The 13685-nt window shown below is 42.5% G+C and overlaps 1 protein-coding gene across 4 annotated transcripts in view; it reads left to right on the forward strand.

Moving 5' to 3' along the window:
• The first annotated feature begins 4595 nt into the window (after positions 1-4595).
• Positions 4596-13685, forward strand: part of MAP2K4 (mitogen-activated protein kinase kinase 4) — a 121212-nt gene continuing 112122 nt past the window's right edge. For 2 of the 4 annotated variants that reach the window (XR_002517842.2, XM_003912362.4), the window contains exon 1: positions 4611-4773. Coding sequence is in view for 2 of the 4 variants with exons in the window: in XM_003912362.4 (XP_003912411.1) it covers positions 4659-4773 (115 nt within the window). In the remaining 2 variants the exon portion in view is untranslated. Of the gene's footprint in view, positions 4774-13685 lie in introns of all 4 variants that reach the window. The other 2 variants (XM_003912361.3, XM_021928178.2) reach the window with 2 other exon arrangements.

Here is a 13685-nt window from a genome sequence, read left to right on the forward strand (position 1 = left end):
AGACAGAGTCTTGCTCTGTCACCCAGGCTAGAGTACAGTGGCACAATCTCGGTTCACTGCAACCTCTGCCTCCCAGGTTCAAGTGATTCTCCTGCCTCAGCCTCCTCCAGTAGCTGGGATTATAGGTACCCGCCACCACGTCTGGGTAATATTTTTTTTTCCTGTATTTTTAGTAGAGACAGGGTTTCACTGTGTTGGCCAGGCTGGTCTTGAACTCCTGACCTCAAGTGATCCACCCGCCTTGGCCTCCCAAAGTGCTGGGATTACAGGCTTGAGCCAACACCTCCAGCCTTCTTTTATATTTGTTATTTACAATATTGGATGTGTGTGTGTGTGTGTGTGTGTTTAAATTAATTTTCTAGTAGTTGCCTAATCTGCAGTGTCGCTTCTAGGATTTCTATTAAAAGAATATATATTAAATTCTTATTAAAGGCCAGTCACAGTGGCTCACACCTGCAATCCTAGCACTTCAGGAGGCTGAGGTGGGTAGATCCCTTGAGGCCAGGAGTTTGAGCCCAGTTTGAGTAGCATGGTGAGATCCCGTCTCTATAAAAATTACAAAAATTAGCTGGGCATGGTGCATGCCTGTAGTTTCAGCTTTTCAGGAGGTTGAGGTGGAAGAATCGCTTGAGTCCTGGAGATCTCAGCTGTAGTGAGCTGTGACAGTGCCACTGCACTCTAGCCTGTGTGACAGAGTAAGACTCTGTCTGAAACATAATAAATAAATAAATAAATAAATAAATAAATAAATATGTATAATTAGAAAAGAGGGCTTATAGCACATTATACGAGACTGTAAATATATCAACGGTGCACATTGAAGACTGGAAGTAAGATTTTCATGGTGTGCTTTTTTTTTTTTTTTTTTTTTGAGACAGAGTCTTCCTCTGTTGCCCAGGCTGGAGTGCAGTGGCACGATCTTGGCTCACTGCGGCCTCCACTTCCTGGGTTCAAGCAATTCTCCTGCCTCATCCTCCTGGGTAGTTGGGACTATAGGCATGCGCCACCACGCCGAGCTAATTTTTGTATTTTTTAGTAGAGCCGGGGTTTCACCATGTTGGCCAGGATGGTCTTGATCTCCTGACCTCGTGATCTGCCCACCTTGGCCTCCCAAAGTCATAATGCTTATGGGAATGGTAAGACTAAAGTCCCCCAAGCCATTTCTTGGCACCATTCCAGTCCCCAAGGAAGCTGAAAACAGAACTGAGATGTACACACAGGTGACATGTAGATAAGGGAAATTGGAACCCTACTGGCAAGTACTGCAATAAAGGATGAGAAAATTGCTCCAGTAGAACTGGTTGGTATTTGATCATCCTGAATCTAGAGACTGGTGATGACAGGATACTACATTTGAGACATTTGCCAGATGACTATGGGGCTGTTGAAGTCTTCTCCCTGTATGCCAAAGTGGCCAAGCCAAAGGAAATATAAAACTGTTTTCCTGCTGGGGGTATGGAGGAGGCTCCCTATTTTCCTTCATGCATCTTTTCTAATCATTGGCAAGTTGTGTTGATGTTTTGAAAGAAGTATTTTATTTGATTTTTTATACTTATGTCTGCAGGTACTAAAATATAAACTCTAAAGAAAATAAACTTCCTGGATCCCTTCCTTACACCTTATACAAAAATTAACTCAAGATGGATTAAAGACTTAAATGTAAGACCTAAAACCATAAAAACCCTAGAAGAAAATCGAGGCAATACCATTGAGGACATAGGCATGGGCAAAGACTTCATGACTAAAACACCAAAAGCAATGGCAACAAAACCAAAATAGACAAATGGGACCTAATTAAACTGAAGATCTTCTGCACAGCAAAAGAAACTATCATCAGAGTGAACAGGCAACCTATAGAATGGGAGAAAAATTTTGCAATTTGTCCATCTGACAAAGGGCTAATATCCAGAATCTACAAGGAACTTAAACAAATTTACAAGACACAAACAACCCCATCAAAAAGTGGGCTAAGGATATGAACAGACACTTCTCAAAAGAAGACAGTTATGCAGCCAACAGACATATGAAAAAATGCTCATCATTACTGGCCATCAGAGAAATGCAAATCAAAACCACAGTGAGATACCATCTCATGCCAGTTAGAATGGTGATCATTAAGAAGTCAAGAAACAACAGATGCTGGCGAGGATGTGGAGAAATAGGAACACTTTTACACTGTTGGTAGGGGGTGTAAATTAGTTCAACCATTGTGGAAGACAGTGTGGCAATTCCTCAAGGATCTAGAACTAGAAATACCATTTGACCCAGCGATCCCATTACTGGGTATATACCCAAAGGATTATAAATCATTCTACTATAAAGACACATGCACATGTATGTTTATTGTGGCACTGTTCACAATAGCAAAGAGTTGGAACCAACCCAAATGCCCATCAATGGTAGACTGGATAAAGAAAATGTGGCACATATACACCATGGAATACTATGCAGCCATAAAAAAGGATGAGTTCATGTCCTTTGCAGGGGCATGGATGAAGCTGGAAACCATCATTCTCAGCAAACTAACACAAGAACAGAAAACCAAACAATGCACCTCCTCACTGATAAGTGGGAGCTGAACAATGAGAACACATGGACACAGGGAAGGGAACATCACACACTGGGGTCTGTCAGGGGGTGGGGGGCTAGGGGAGGGATAGCATTAGGAGAAATACCTAATGTAGATGATGGGTTGATGGGTGCAGCAAACCACCATGGCACGTGTATACCTATGTAACAAACCTGCACATTCTGCACATGTACCCCAGAACTTAAAGTATAATTAAAAAAAAAAAAGAATAAAGCTACTTTTCAACCTGTGCCTTAAAAAAAGAGAATGCTAGGGAGCCCCTTACAGCTTCTCAATTTCTTTGTCATTTATTGTTTCTCTTCCCATCTGCACCATGCAGAAGATGTAGACAGAATATTTAGCCTGCAATCAGCAATATATATATATATATTTTTTGAGACAGGATCTTACTCTGTGACCCAAGCTGGAGTGCGGTGGTGCTATCACAGCTCACACAGCTCACTGCAACCTTGACCTCCACAGGCTCAGGTGGTCCACCTCTGCCTCCTGAGTAGCTGTTGGCCAAGCTGGTGTTGAATTATTAGGCTCTATTGGTCTGCCCGACTCTACCTCCCAAAGTGTTACAGGTGTGAGCCACCATGCGTGGCCTGAGCTGAACAACTGGATGGGAATTTTTCTTTTTGGGTTCTTATAAGATTTCCTCTTCAAGGGCCTCACAATTAAGATGCCCCAGGAGCAACAAGAGCTGGGTGGGCTACTGATTTCCACATGAGGATCTGACCATATTTATAAGATCTAGACTTGAAGATACTGGGTAGTCAGCGAGGCCCATGGAGGAGAATTCTGGCATGCTCTCCACTTAAGTACACCTACCTGCTCTCACCTTCAATTTGTCTTTAATGCCTCTCCACTTGACATTTACGACTAGTCACTTTTAGGAGCTGAGCATTCAAGATGATGGATGAAGTTGGGTTTAGAACACGAAGGCAGGGCTATTTTGACCCAGGACACATTTCTAACATGCTGTGAGAAACTCCCAGCATCAAATAAGGTCTGGGTGGAAGAAGTTTTGGGAAAGAAGTCTAGGTGTAGATCACACGATGCTTCTAAATGGGAGAAAATGTCCAGCTCCATGGCTTACATTCTTTGGGATGTAGGATAACTGGCTATTCCATTTTAGGCAAGGCTGCCTGGCTAGAAACCCATGTCTTACCATTTCAAGTACATTGTGGTGGGCTCACAAATCCTAACCCCATAGAGAACTTTCTCTTCTTTTAGCTACTGTCTTCCTAAAAATAAAAGTCTCTGTGCAAAGCAATGGAAGAAACCTCATATTGTTTTTTGGGGTTGTCATTTTATGTATGGCTAGTCTTAAACAAGATGTAAAGGATTTGGGGGAGGGAATCCAGTGTGCATTTAGAAGAAGATGGTGATGTAGACAGCATATTTCAGGAGGCTGGGGAGCGTTGAGTACTTAAAGATATGCTTTTCAAGTTTAACGGGCGGTATTATTAAAATGTAGCCTCTAGTTCAGTAGTTTTGGGATGGGTCCATGGATAGCACTTTGGCTAGTTCCCCTTAGGACTCCCCTTTTCCCTCAGAGAAGTGTAGAGGGTTGGGGTATTGGGCTTAAGAGGAGCTCCAGACTGTAACCATAGCTATAGGTAACTCCTCTCTGGAAGTGATGTGTTAGCGACTGGAGAAGAAAGGGATCCCTGGGATCCTTTTCAACTTTACTATTCTGATTTGGGGTTCTGAGATTGCAAGAAAGGGGACTTTTAGGAGTCACAGACTTCCATGGGAATGATGAAAGCTGTGTACCTTCTTTCCCCACAAATGCAGGCCCACCTTTAATTCCGCAAACCACTTTAGGCCCCGCGGGCCCGCAGCCCTGGTCCAAGACAGCTGTCTGCTTCACAGGTCGGGCACCCTTAGCGGGGCGGTTCTGCAGCTCAGCATCTGGAGCCGGTAGCGCGTCGGGCTCGGGCGGGGGCGTGTCAGGAGGCGTGTCCTGGGCGTGTCGGAGGCGGGGCCAAGGCGGGGGCAAGCCGCGCCCCTCGGCCGTGCGAGAGGCCGAGCTTGCTGCATTGCAGCCGCCGCGGCGCCGCTCGGCTCCTCACTCCCAACAATGGCGGCTCCGAGCCCGAGCGGCGGCGGCGGCTCCGGGGGCGGCAGCGGCAGCGGCACCCCGGGCCCCGTAGGGTCCCCGGCGCCGGGCCACCCGGCCGTCAGCAGCATGCAGGGTAAGGAACGCGGCCGCGCCGAGACCCCGGCCCCCTAGCGCGGCAACCCGCGTCGTCGCGGCCTGCCCCAGCGGACGCCCCCGGACCCGGCTGAGGAAGCCACGGCAGCCGCCGGCTTCTCCCTCTCTCCCTCCCCGGCTTCCCGCCCCGCTCCCTGCCGCCTCCGGCCCGGCTTGGATCCGGGCTCCGGTCCGCATAGGCCCCGGCCGCGGCCTCTGCCTGCGCTTGGTCCCTGGGCCCTACCGGGCTCCCCGCCGGCCCCCGGGGCCCACCTGGTCCAGGACCGCCCCCGCGGCCACCCCCATCGCCCCCGCCGCTTACCTGGCGCCCTCCCGGCTCCCGTTTCCGGGAACGCGCCGGCTCGGGGCTGCGGCAGGGCGGGAGGGGCGTCGGGCCTGCCTCCTGGTCCCTGACGCCGCTCAGGTAGGCGGTGGAGACAGCGGCCCCGGCCGGCGCCCCTCGGCCCCGCCGCCGCAGTGGGCCCCGCTCAGGGCCATCTTGGCTGTCGCCGGGTACAGCTGGAGCCGGACCACCGAGCTGACCTCGGGCTCCGCGGGCCTCTTGGAACCTGTGTTTTCAAACTTTTGCAGGGTTTCTGTGCGCTGGAGGGGATGGGGGTGGGGGGTGGGGGGCGGGTTGCCCAGGCCTGTGCCACCTGTAAGGTAGGTAGGTAGGCTGCCATTGGCCTGGGAGAGGCATTTTGTTCCAGGCCAGGGATTTCTGTGTTAGCATTGCATGCAGGAAGAAAAAAAAAAAAAAAAGACTGAATTCGGTTTAAATGGAGAGATGCAGGAAATAGACAGGGGTCAAAGGGATACTGTAGTGTCTGGACATTTGAGGCAGCTCTGCTAATTAATGGCTTTCCCCAGTGGGAATGCTTATTAGCTCTGTATGGCTCTTGACAGGGGGTGTTTTGAAAATACCAGGCCCGAGCCTGTTAGGGACCATTTCCTTAAATTTACTGGGGAATTTTGAGTAGTAATGCTATTTTTAAAACAGGGAATCTCAGAAATCTCTTGACAACTTTAGCAAACTGCTTGTGTTGAATTATTAACAGATTAAGGGTCGGGGTACCCTTGGTAGTCAGTGTGACCATGTTACTTTTTTATTCCATTCTTCTTAAAGGGCTTCTTGTCTTTAGTTAGGTTCAGCAGACATTTATTGAATATTTCATGTTTATAGAGCATGCCGTATTTCAGAAAGAAGAGACAGGATTTTATTTATCTTTACATCCCTGTCACCCTCCCCATGAAATAATTTTAATGTACATAAAAACCAGTGATAGATATATAGACAGGATGATGTCAGAGCTTAGAGGACACTTTCTGTGCAGGCCCTAAGATCATTCATTCAAATTGAATTAGTTATTGAATGTCCACTGTGTTGCACAGCACATTATACTGATGAAGTATAAGACTGACTTCCTGACTGTACAGCTTTAGAATCTAGGTGGTGGGGGGCGGAAATGAAATGGCAAAATGACAATTTAGAATTGTATTTCTTGTTCCAGATGGGTGACTTATAAAGCTTATGAAAACAAGGTGGTTTGTTTGTTTTATTGGTGGGGAGGCTGACAGTTTGAAATAGCTGGATACTTTTTTTTTTTGGTTCAAAAAATATTTATTGAGCATCTGCGTAAAACGCTCATGCTGAGTTTATAGAGAATTGAACAGTCTCTAACTGTCCTCATGGAGGTATCCCCCTGTGAAGATGGGGGAGGGAAGGTTATTTAGCTCAACTTGAAAAATTACTAGTTGGGAAAGTAATAAAGGTAACAAGCTGGGTTTTGTGATAGAAAATAATAGAGGGCAGTCTGCTTGATAAGATGGTCAGAGAAGGCTTGTCTGGAAAGCCTAACCCTCTTTTACCTGAAGAGGGTTCTAGGCAAAGGGAACAGTGTGTATGAAGGTTCGAAAGCAGGGAAGAGCTTGGAGTGTTCTAGGAACTCTTAAGTCAGTGGTTAGGACTTTTTTTCTGATGCTCTCCGTTCTCCTCAGCCCTTGTATGTTGATACCCAGTTAACTAAACTTTCTAATAAGCAGAACCCATTTTAGAAGGAAAAAGGACCTAAGACCTCTCTTTGAATTATTGCCGAATTTTCTTTTCTTTTTTTTTTAATCAATATTGTGTCTAGTCTTGATTGATTCAGGAATGTGTTGTATCTTGCTCTTGAAACTCTTTTCATTAGTCAGAATGAAGTGCTTGACATTCTCAGGATGTTGTCTAGCACAGTGTGAGTTATAAAGCTTGAACTTAAGCAGCAATTTAGGATCTTTCTTTTTGGTTTGTTTTGTTCTGCTAAGAGTCACACCTCCCATACTATACTTCATCTACCAAGGATCTTCTGCTTTCGATCAGACTTCACAGAGTGGGCCTTAGAAGATGTTTGATGTACTGCCTTCTCCCCCAATCCAGTTATACTTGCCACACAAAAAACTTCCTTCCTGGGAGTTGTTAATGACCATGCTCTTTGAAACAGCAGGATTCAGTTGTGGGACATAAGGAATGTTTCATGCAGTAGACCTTGGCCATCCTCTTACGTGGTAAGCACTGTGGTGGGCACTGGATAACCTTGAATACTTTTTCATGGCTTCATGTTTGTGGCCCAAGAGTCGTCCAGGCTGGGCAGTATTGTTTTCTTAATAATACTGCTTAAGAACCAGAGCTCTGGAGTCCTGGGTTTGAATCTCTTGGCCGGGATTTAGGTATGCGTATTGTGACCAGGAGCAATGAACTTAGCCTTTTGAAGCCTCAGTTTCTCACTTGCAAAGTAGGAATAATGCTTACCTCCCCGGTGGCTTTGAGAATGCATGTAAGCCTGGGACCTGGCATGTAGTAAGGATGCAATACACATTAGCCATCATTGTTAGTAGCGACAATATTGTTATGGTCTCATTAATGTTCCCTTTTATTATTGGTAAATGAGTCCCTAACCTCTCATTATTTACTACACAATTTCTTCAGCTTCATATTACTAGGTCCTGCTGTTCTCTCTAGCCTGTTGATTTCCCACTTTTCGTTATCGATCTGTCCTGTCAGAGTATCCTAGATGAGATTTTGTTCTACTTCAAACTCCAGATCTTTTTTTTTCTGGATCGGAGGACTCCCAAATGAATTACAATGTGAACGATATGAAACAGAAGTCTAGCTATCAATTTGCTCTGCTCATTTTTTTCTTAGGGGATGGGTAGATGGTTGGAATGGGATATATAGTGAATTTGACTTTATAACAGTAATCAACAGACCTAGCTTTAGTTGCAAGTTTATACTAACAGTTGTGGCTTCTAATCTGGCCATTTGTGCCACACTGTCCCTTAGGTAATAGGGAATAACTGCTAATTTTGTTATTACTCAATAGATTTGAGTGTTTTCACTCATTCTGACTCATTTTTTTTTTTTTTTCATGTTCATTCACAAACATACCCAACCTTTATAAGTTGAGTGGTTCTTATGCTTTGGTTCTTTGATGACTAAAGCTAACAAAATGTAGATCTGTTTGCCAAGTTAGGTAAGTGGTTTTATAAAAGTGTATTTGGCATTAGGATGAGTTTGCATTTGAGAGAGGAAACAATACTCAAATGAACTACTCTGAGAAATGTTTTTTTTCTTAATGTTTCATCAATGATTTGTTAATGTAGATAGATTTAATGGGAAAATTTCTTGCATATTAGGGCTTCATTCTGTGGAAAAGTATGATTCTTTAGTCAACCTAAAATATGGAATTGACTTGTAACATTCAAGAACCTTCCTAGCCATGGCTTGGACTTTCTCTTGTGGCAAATCTAAAGCCTTGTGACTTCAGCTGGGTTAGTGTGAATCCTGTAAAGAGAAGATCCCGTTACACCAGGTAATTAATCTTAGAGATGTGTAGCAAATAGTACTAGATAGTATCGTGGTTGGCATGTTAGAGAATAGCATATTCTGATTAATAAAGCTTGCCAGTTAGTTGAGAATTCAACAGCTTCTATAATGAAATTGCACAGGTAGGATGATTCCTTTTCCAGTAGTAGCTGTAGCAGCTAGTGTTCTCGTAGCATGTAGTAATGTTTAAGAAACAGAAGGATGTTGAAGTGGAAAGAGCACTGGTCTTAGACCCAGAAAACTATGGTTAAGGTAACTGCTCTGATGTTTACAAATACTGTGATTTTAGGGAAATTACCTAACTTTTCTGAACTCTCTGTTTAGAAATTTCTCATCTGTTAAAATAGGGATAATGCCTAACCTGTAGGGCCATTTTAAGAATCACATTCTTAATGCACATGAAAGTGGTTTGAAAATTATAAAATATAAGTATATACGGATTGTTATTAGACATTATTTGCCTGCTGTAGTTACTAGTCACTTAAAATGTAATAGATTTCAAGATCTCTTAGCTGAGAAATGTCAGTTTTCAATAGATGTTTTCTTACAATGGTTAGAATAGAATCTATAATTCATTAGGAAAAACACTGAGCCATTTGTAAAATACTTGTTATGAGAAATAGTTATAAAGTATATGTTGTAGGTGCCTCTGATTCTCTTAAAGTGCTGATCTAGGCAGTTTTTTTTCTTCCTCTTCTTAGGTCTTAATATAGGTATATAACAGAAAACTTAGGGACCAGTCCAGTCCTTAGCTACTTACTCTTAGCTGAGCATTTTTATATATCAATTTAAGTAAAAAGATGATAGCTTGATTCTGCTTTAGAAAACACACCCAGTACTTGAAAATGTAATGAAGTATATCTGTTAAGAAAAAGTTTAGGAAGATTTAAAATCAATGTAGTTATTTCTCCTAATAATATTTGAGCATAAAATATATATGAAATGTCTTGCTTTTGATTTTGTCTATTTTTACCAATTATTCTGGTTTCCGAAAACCATGGGAGACCTTTATCTTTAATTTTAAAGAACTGAATTGTGCAGTGAGGAGTTTAAAACCCCAGAACTGCTTGCCTTTCCCAGTGTGTTGCATAACATTTCTTTCACTATTTAACATAACCTCATACAAGTCCACTTCAGCAAATTAATCCCCACTCAAAGCACAGATTGCATTTCTTTTTATGTTCCCTTAAAAATTAGAGCAACCCTGGTATTAAAGTAAAAAAGTGGAGAAACATTTCACCTCACTTTTAGAATGCATATTTTTTCACGTTTTCCTCTAAAATACCTTACTAGCGTAAATGTGTGCTGAAACTTAAGATGGGATATTAGTTAACCCTGTATTTTGAGTTGTTTTCTTTTTCGTAAATTTTTCTTCTTTCACTAATTTGAGAAGCTGGATTGATGTGAGCCCACAGAGTTTCCTTATTTTTAGGGGTCTGGATATCATAATCCTAACTCCATTCTACGTAATCCAGGTCAGTCTCCTTTGTAGTTTCTAGGAGATGGAGATAGCTCCAATGATTCAACCTGAGGAACTTTAATTGAGGCTTAAAAAAGAAAGGGAAACTAACAGTTAACAACTCTCTTTTCACTGTTCTTACCTAATTTGATGCTCACAACCACCCTTTAAAGGTAAGCGGGCACAGTCCCTTTCATAGTTTAGGGGGTAGACATTTATTTGTTCTGGTGGAGGTGGGTTTTAACCACCTGTGTGACTGGTAGCCTTTGCTCCTCTTACTGCTGTATGGCATGGTTCTCTGAGCCTCTTGAAGTCATTTCGGCCATTCAGGTCTGAAGGAAGAATCTTTGCCAGAAATGAGGCAGATTCAGGAATAGAGGAGAGAGATTATTTTAGGTTTCAGTCAGGGGGTGGAAGCTCCAAGCAACCAGCCACCTTTTGAGATGATTTTGGAGCCTTGGTGCTCCAAGAATGGTGCACTTTATGTTACAATGTTCTAAACTTGCTGGAGGGTTTACAGTGGCATTTTGATTCTGGAGACATTTCGATTGGGAATCTCCAAGTAAGTAGAAGACTTTTTAATTACAGGAAACCAGTGCAGATTTGAAAGGTAATACAATCCTTTTAACACTATATATAAAAGGAACTCATTTGGCATAACATTTAACAAATGTTGCCATTCTGGCTAAATTTGTAATCTGGGCAAATTACTATTTTTGCTAGTGGATGTGGGTTAGCTTCTAGCTGTTTCCTCCCAACTCCAGAAAATCTTCAGGTATCTCTTCACACGCTCGGTAAGGTTGGGAGTTTAACGTGTACTTACATTATTAGAAAGTATTCAAGTCATAAGATTGGCCTTGCTTGTAGCTGCACAGTGAAAAGGAGATGATTAGCCAGTGGTTTACCCAACTCAAGGTGGGCCTTTTGAATGAAGAAAACAGTTACATCATATGCAGCTTGGTTCTTTAAGAACAACACATTATTCTCCACCACGGAGAAAGAGGATTAAAATGGACATCACAGCAGCTTTTTCAAGCTATATTGTATTTCATCTTACCCAAAATTGCTCAAACATTGAAAAACGAGGAATCAAGAAAAGTGTTGCCAGACGTATATATCTGAACACACACACCAAATTGTTCAAACGTTTAAAAAAAGAGGAATCAAGCAAAGTGTTACCAGACATATATATCTGAGATATCTATATGTCAGATGTATATATATCTGACATGCCTATGTCTATTTATTGCCTGACTTTGCTAAAGAAATCAGTGACATTAAGGAGCTCCCCTGATGATTTTGGCAGTTTCCCTGGAATCTAGTTATGTGCCTGTCGTGGGGAAGCATCCATCTTTTTGGGGTTGTTAGAGTCCTCAGGATGCCAGGCTGTGCCTTGGAAGGGTTGTGGCAGAGGTGTAGAGTGTGGGGTGGGGATCCCCAGGGCTGTTGGGAGTCCTTCTCTTTTAATTCTCTCAAGATGACTGTGAATGAAAGGAGAAAGACTGGTTTTGTGTAGGTTAAGCTGGTCTGGTGAGCCCCAAAAGATAGGGAAGGTGCCATAATCATTGCTCCCATGAGGGAGAGAACAGGAATAACAGCGCCTATGATAATAACCTGCTTTAGTCCAGGCTTTTGGTTGGACTTTTTAGATTTATTTTCCCATTTAATCATCACAAAGCTCTTTTGGGTATTGTTTTATTTTTCACAAATGAGGAAATTGAGGCTCATATAAGTTAGATACTTGCCCGAAGGAACATAATTGTAAGTTACTGCCTCAGTATACTGTGCTTCATTAAACAGTCTTGAGAAGGTAATGTGGCATTTAGTTTTGTGGCCAAAGAATAAATAAGGTGGTCATTGCCCAAAAGGAGAGAAAGAGCTGGCATTATGAGGAGGACAAGATCTTGAATTTAAGAAGTGTGGAAGGGATTTGATTAGTATTTTATCAACTCCTGACTGGTGGATAATTCTAACAACCTGGAATTGCCAACTTAGGGTGGCTCCCTTTTGATAAAGTTTCAGAAAGTTGAGGTAAGGAAATCTAAAAGAAATAAACCAGCAGGAAATAAATCTTGGGGAACTTGCTCTGAGTACAGAGAAAATACAAATTTAGGGTAGGTTTAGATAATGCCTTAGATGTTAGAGCCATAGTGATTTACTATGGGTAGCTGCGGTTTAAGGCATATGCCAGAATTTTGAGGTTGGAAGTTTGAAGGTGTCAGACAACTAGACCCTTCATGCATGTGACAGAGGAAAGACTTTGTAGCATGGTCTATGGGCATGACTCAGTAAGGCAGCTCTGATTTTCTTTACTTTAGTGTGAGTTCATACTGTAGTTCATAATGCACTTTCAGCAGTACAAAAATCCAGAATGTCCAGGGAATCAGAAGCAGCTCCTGAGGAGGTAGGAAACCACTTATGTCCTGCCCCACCCCCTCTCTGATTTGTATCATCAACCTAGAGGAATGGGAATGGAGATAGCTGCAAAACTCTGTGATGGCCAAATGGCCATTACACAAGCAAAATTAGATTTAGGCACACTGTTTTCAAACCCTTGAGATAATGTTATTTATTTTAAAATGACACAACTAGGGCTCAAGTGAAATGACTTCAGTTTCACAGTTGGAACTAGAACTCTGCTCTCCTAACATGCTCCATTTTGTTTTTTACTTCATCAAAACCTGTTTGCTTTTTGTCTTTATAAACCCTTACACATCCTAAACAGCCTCTTACCTCACCGTATGTGGTAAGAACAGTAAATTGCAGGTTTCAAGTTATGGCCACATAAAATACCTTAAAATTGAGGTAAGAGGGTGAGAATGAGGGGCAAATGTGGGCATGAGGGTAGGAGAGACCTACAGAGAAAAAGGAGGAGGAAAAACCCCCATGGAGCTTTATTTCTCATATAGGCTTACTAGCATTCTGTCCTATGCATTTTGATACTGATTCATCAATGTGAAGAATTTAAATTCTTAAATAAATATTCTTTATATTTATTCTAAGGTTTAATTAAACTTACCTGGGGCCAGGAAAAATGAAAAAGACTCAAATTTACCCCTACTTGCAATGGGGAAAATATAAATGGAGGATCATGTCAAATTAAGCCCCAGGGTACAGATGGTTCACCCAGATATAAAAAAGTGAGGCACACAAGACTTTTAGAATGTAGCCAATTACTATCAACAAGTTCAATCGATTATCTAGTACTTCCAGAGATAGGACTTAAAGTAAGTGAATAGGAAGTCAGAATTTCGGAGACAAGGGAGACTTCAAAAATTAAGCATATTGGCCAGGTGAGATGGCTCATGCCTATAATCCCATCACTTTGGGAGGCCGAGGCAGGAGGATTGTTTGAGACTAGCCTGGGCAACATGTTCGGACTCCATCTCTACAAAAAAAACCCCAAAAAACAAAAAAACCCCAAAAATTAGCCAGACAGTGGCTTGTACCTGGTGAGATGAGAGGATTGCTTGAACCCAGGAGTTTGAGGCTGCAGTGAGCTGTGATCATGCCACTGCGCTCCAGCATGGGCAACAATAAGACCCTGTCTCTTAAAAAAAAAAAAAAAAAAAAAAAATTTGAACGTATGTAA

Source organism: Papio anubis, chromosome 17, assembly GCF_008728515.1.
Source record: "Papio anubis isolate 15944 chromosome 17, Panubis1.0, whole genome shotgun sequence".
NCBI classification, from domain to species: Eukaryota; Metazoa; Chordata; class Mammalia; order Primates; family Cercopithecidae; genus Papio; species Papio anubis.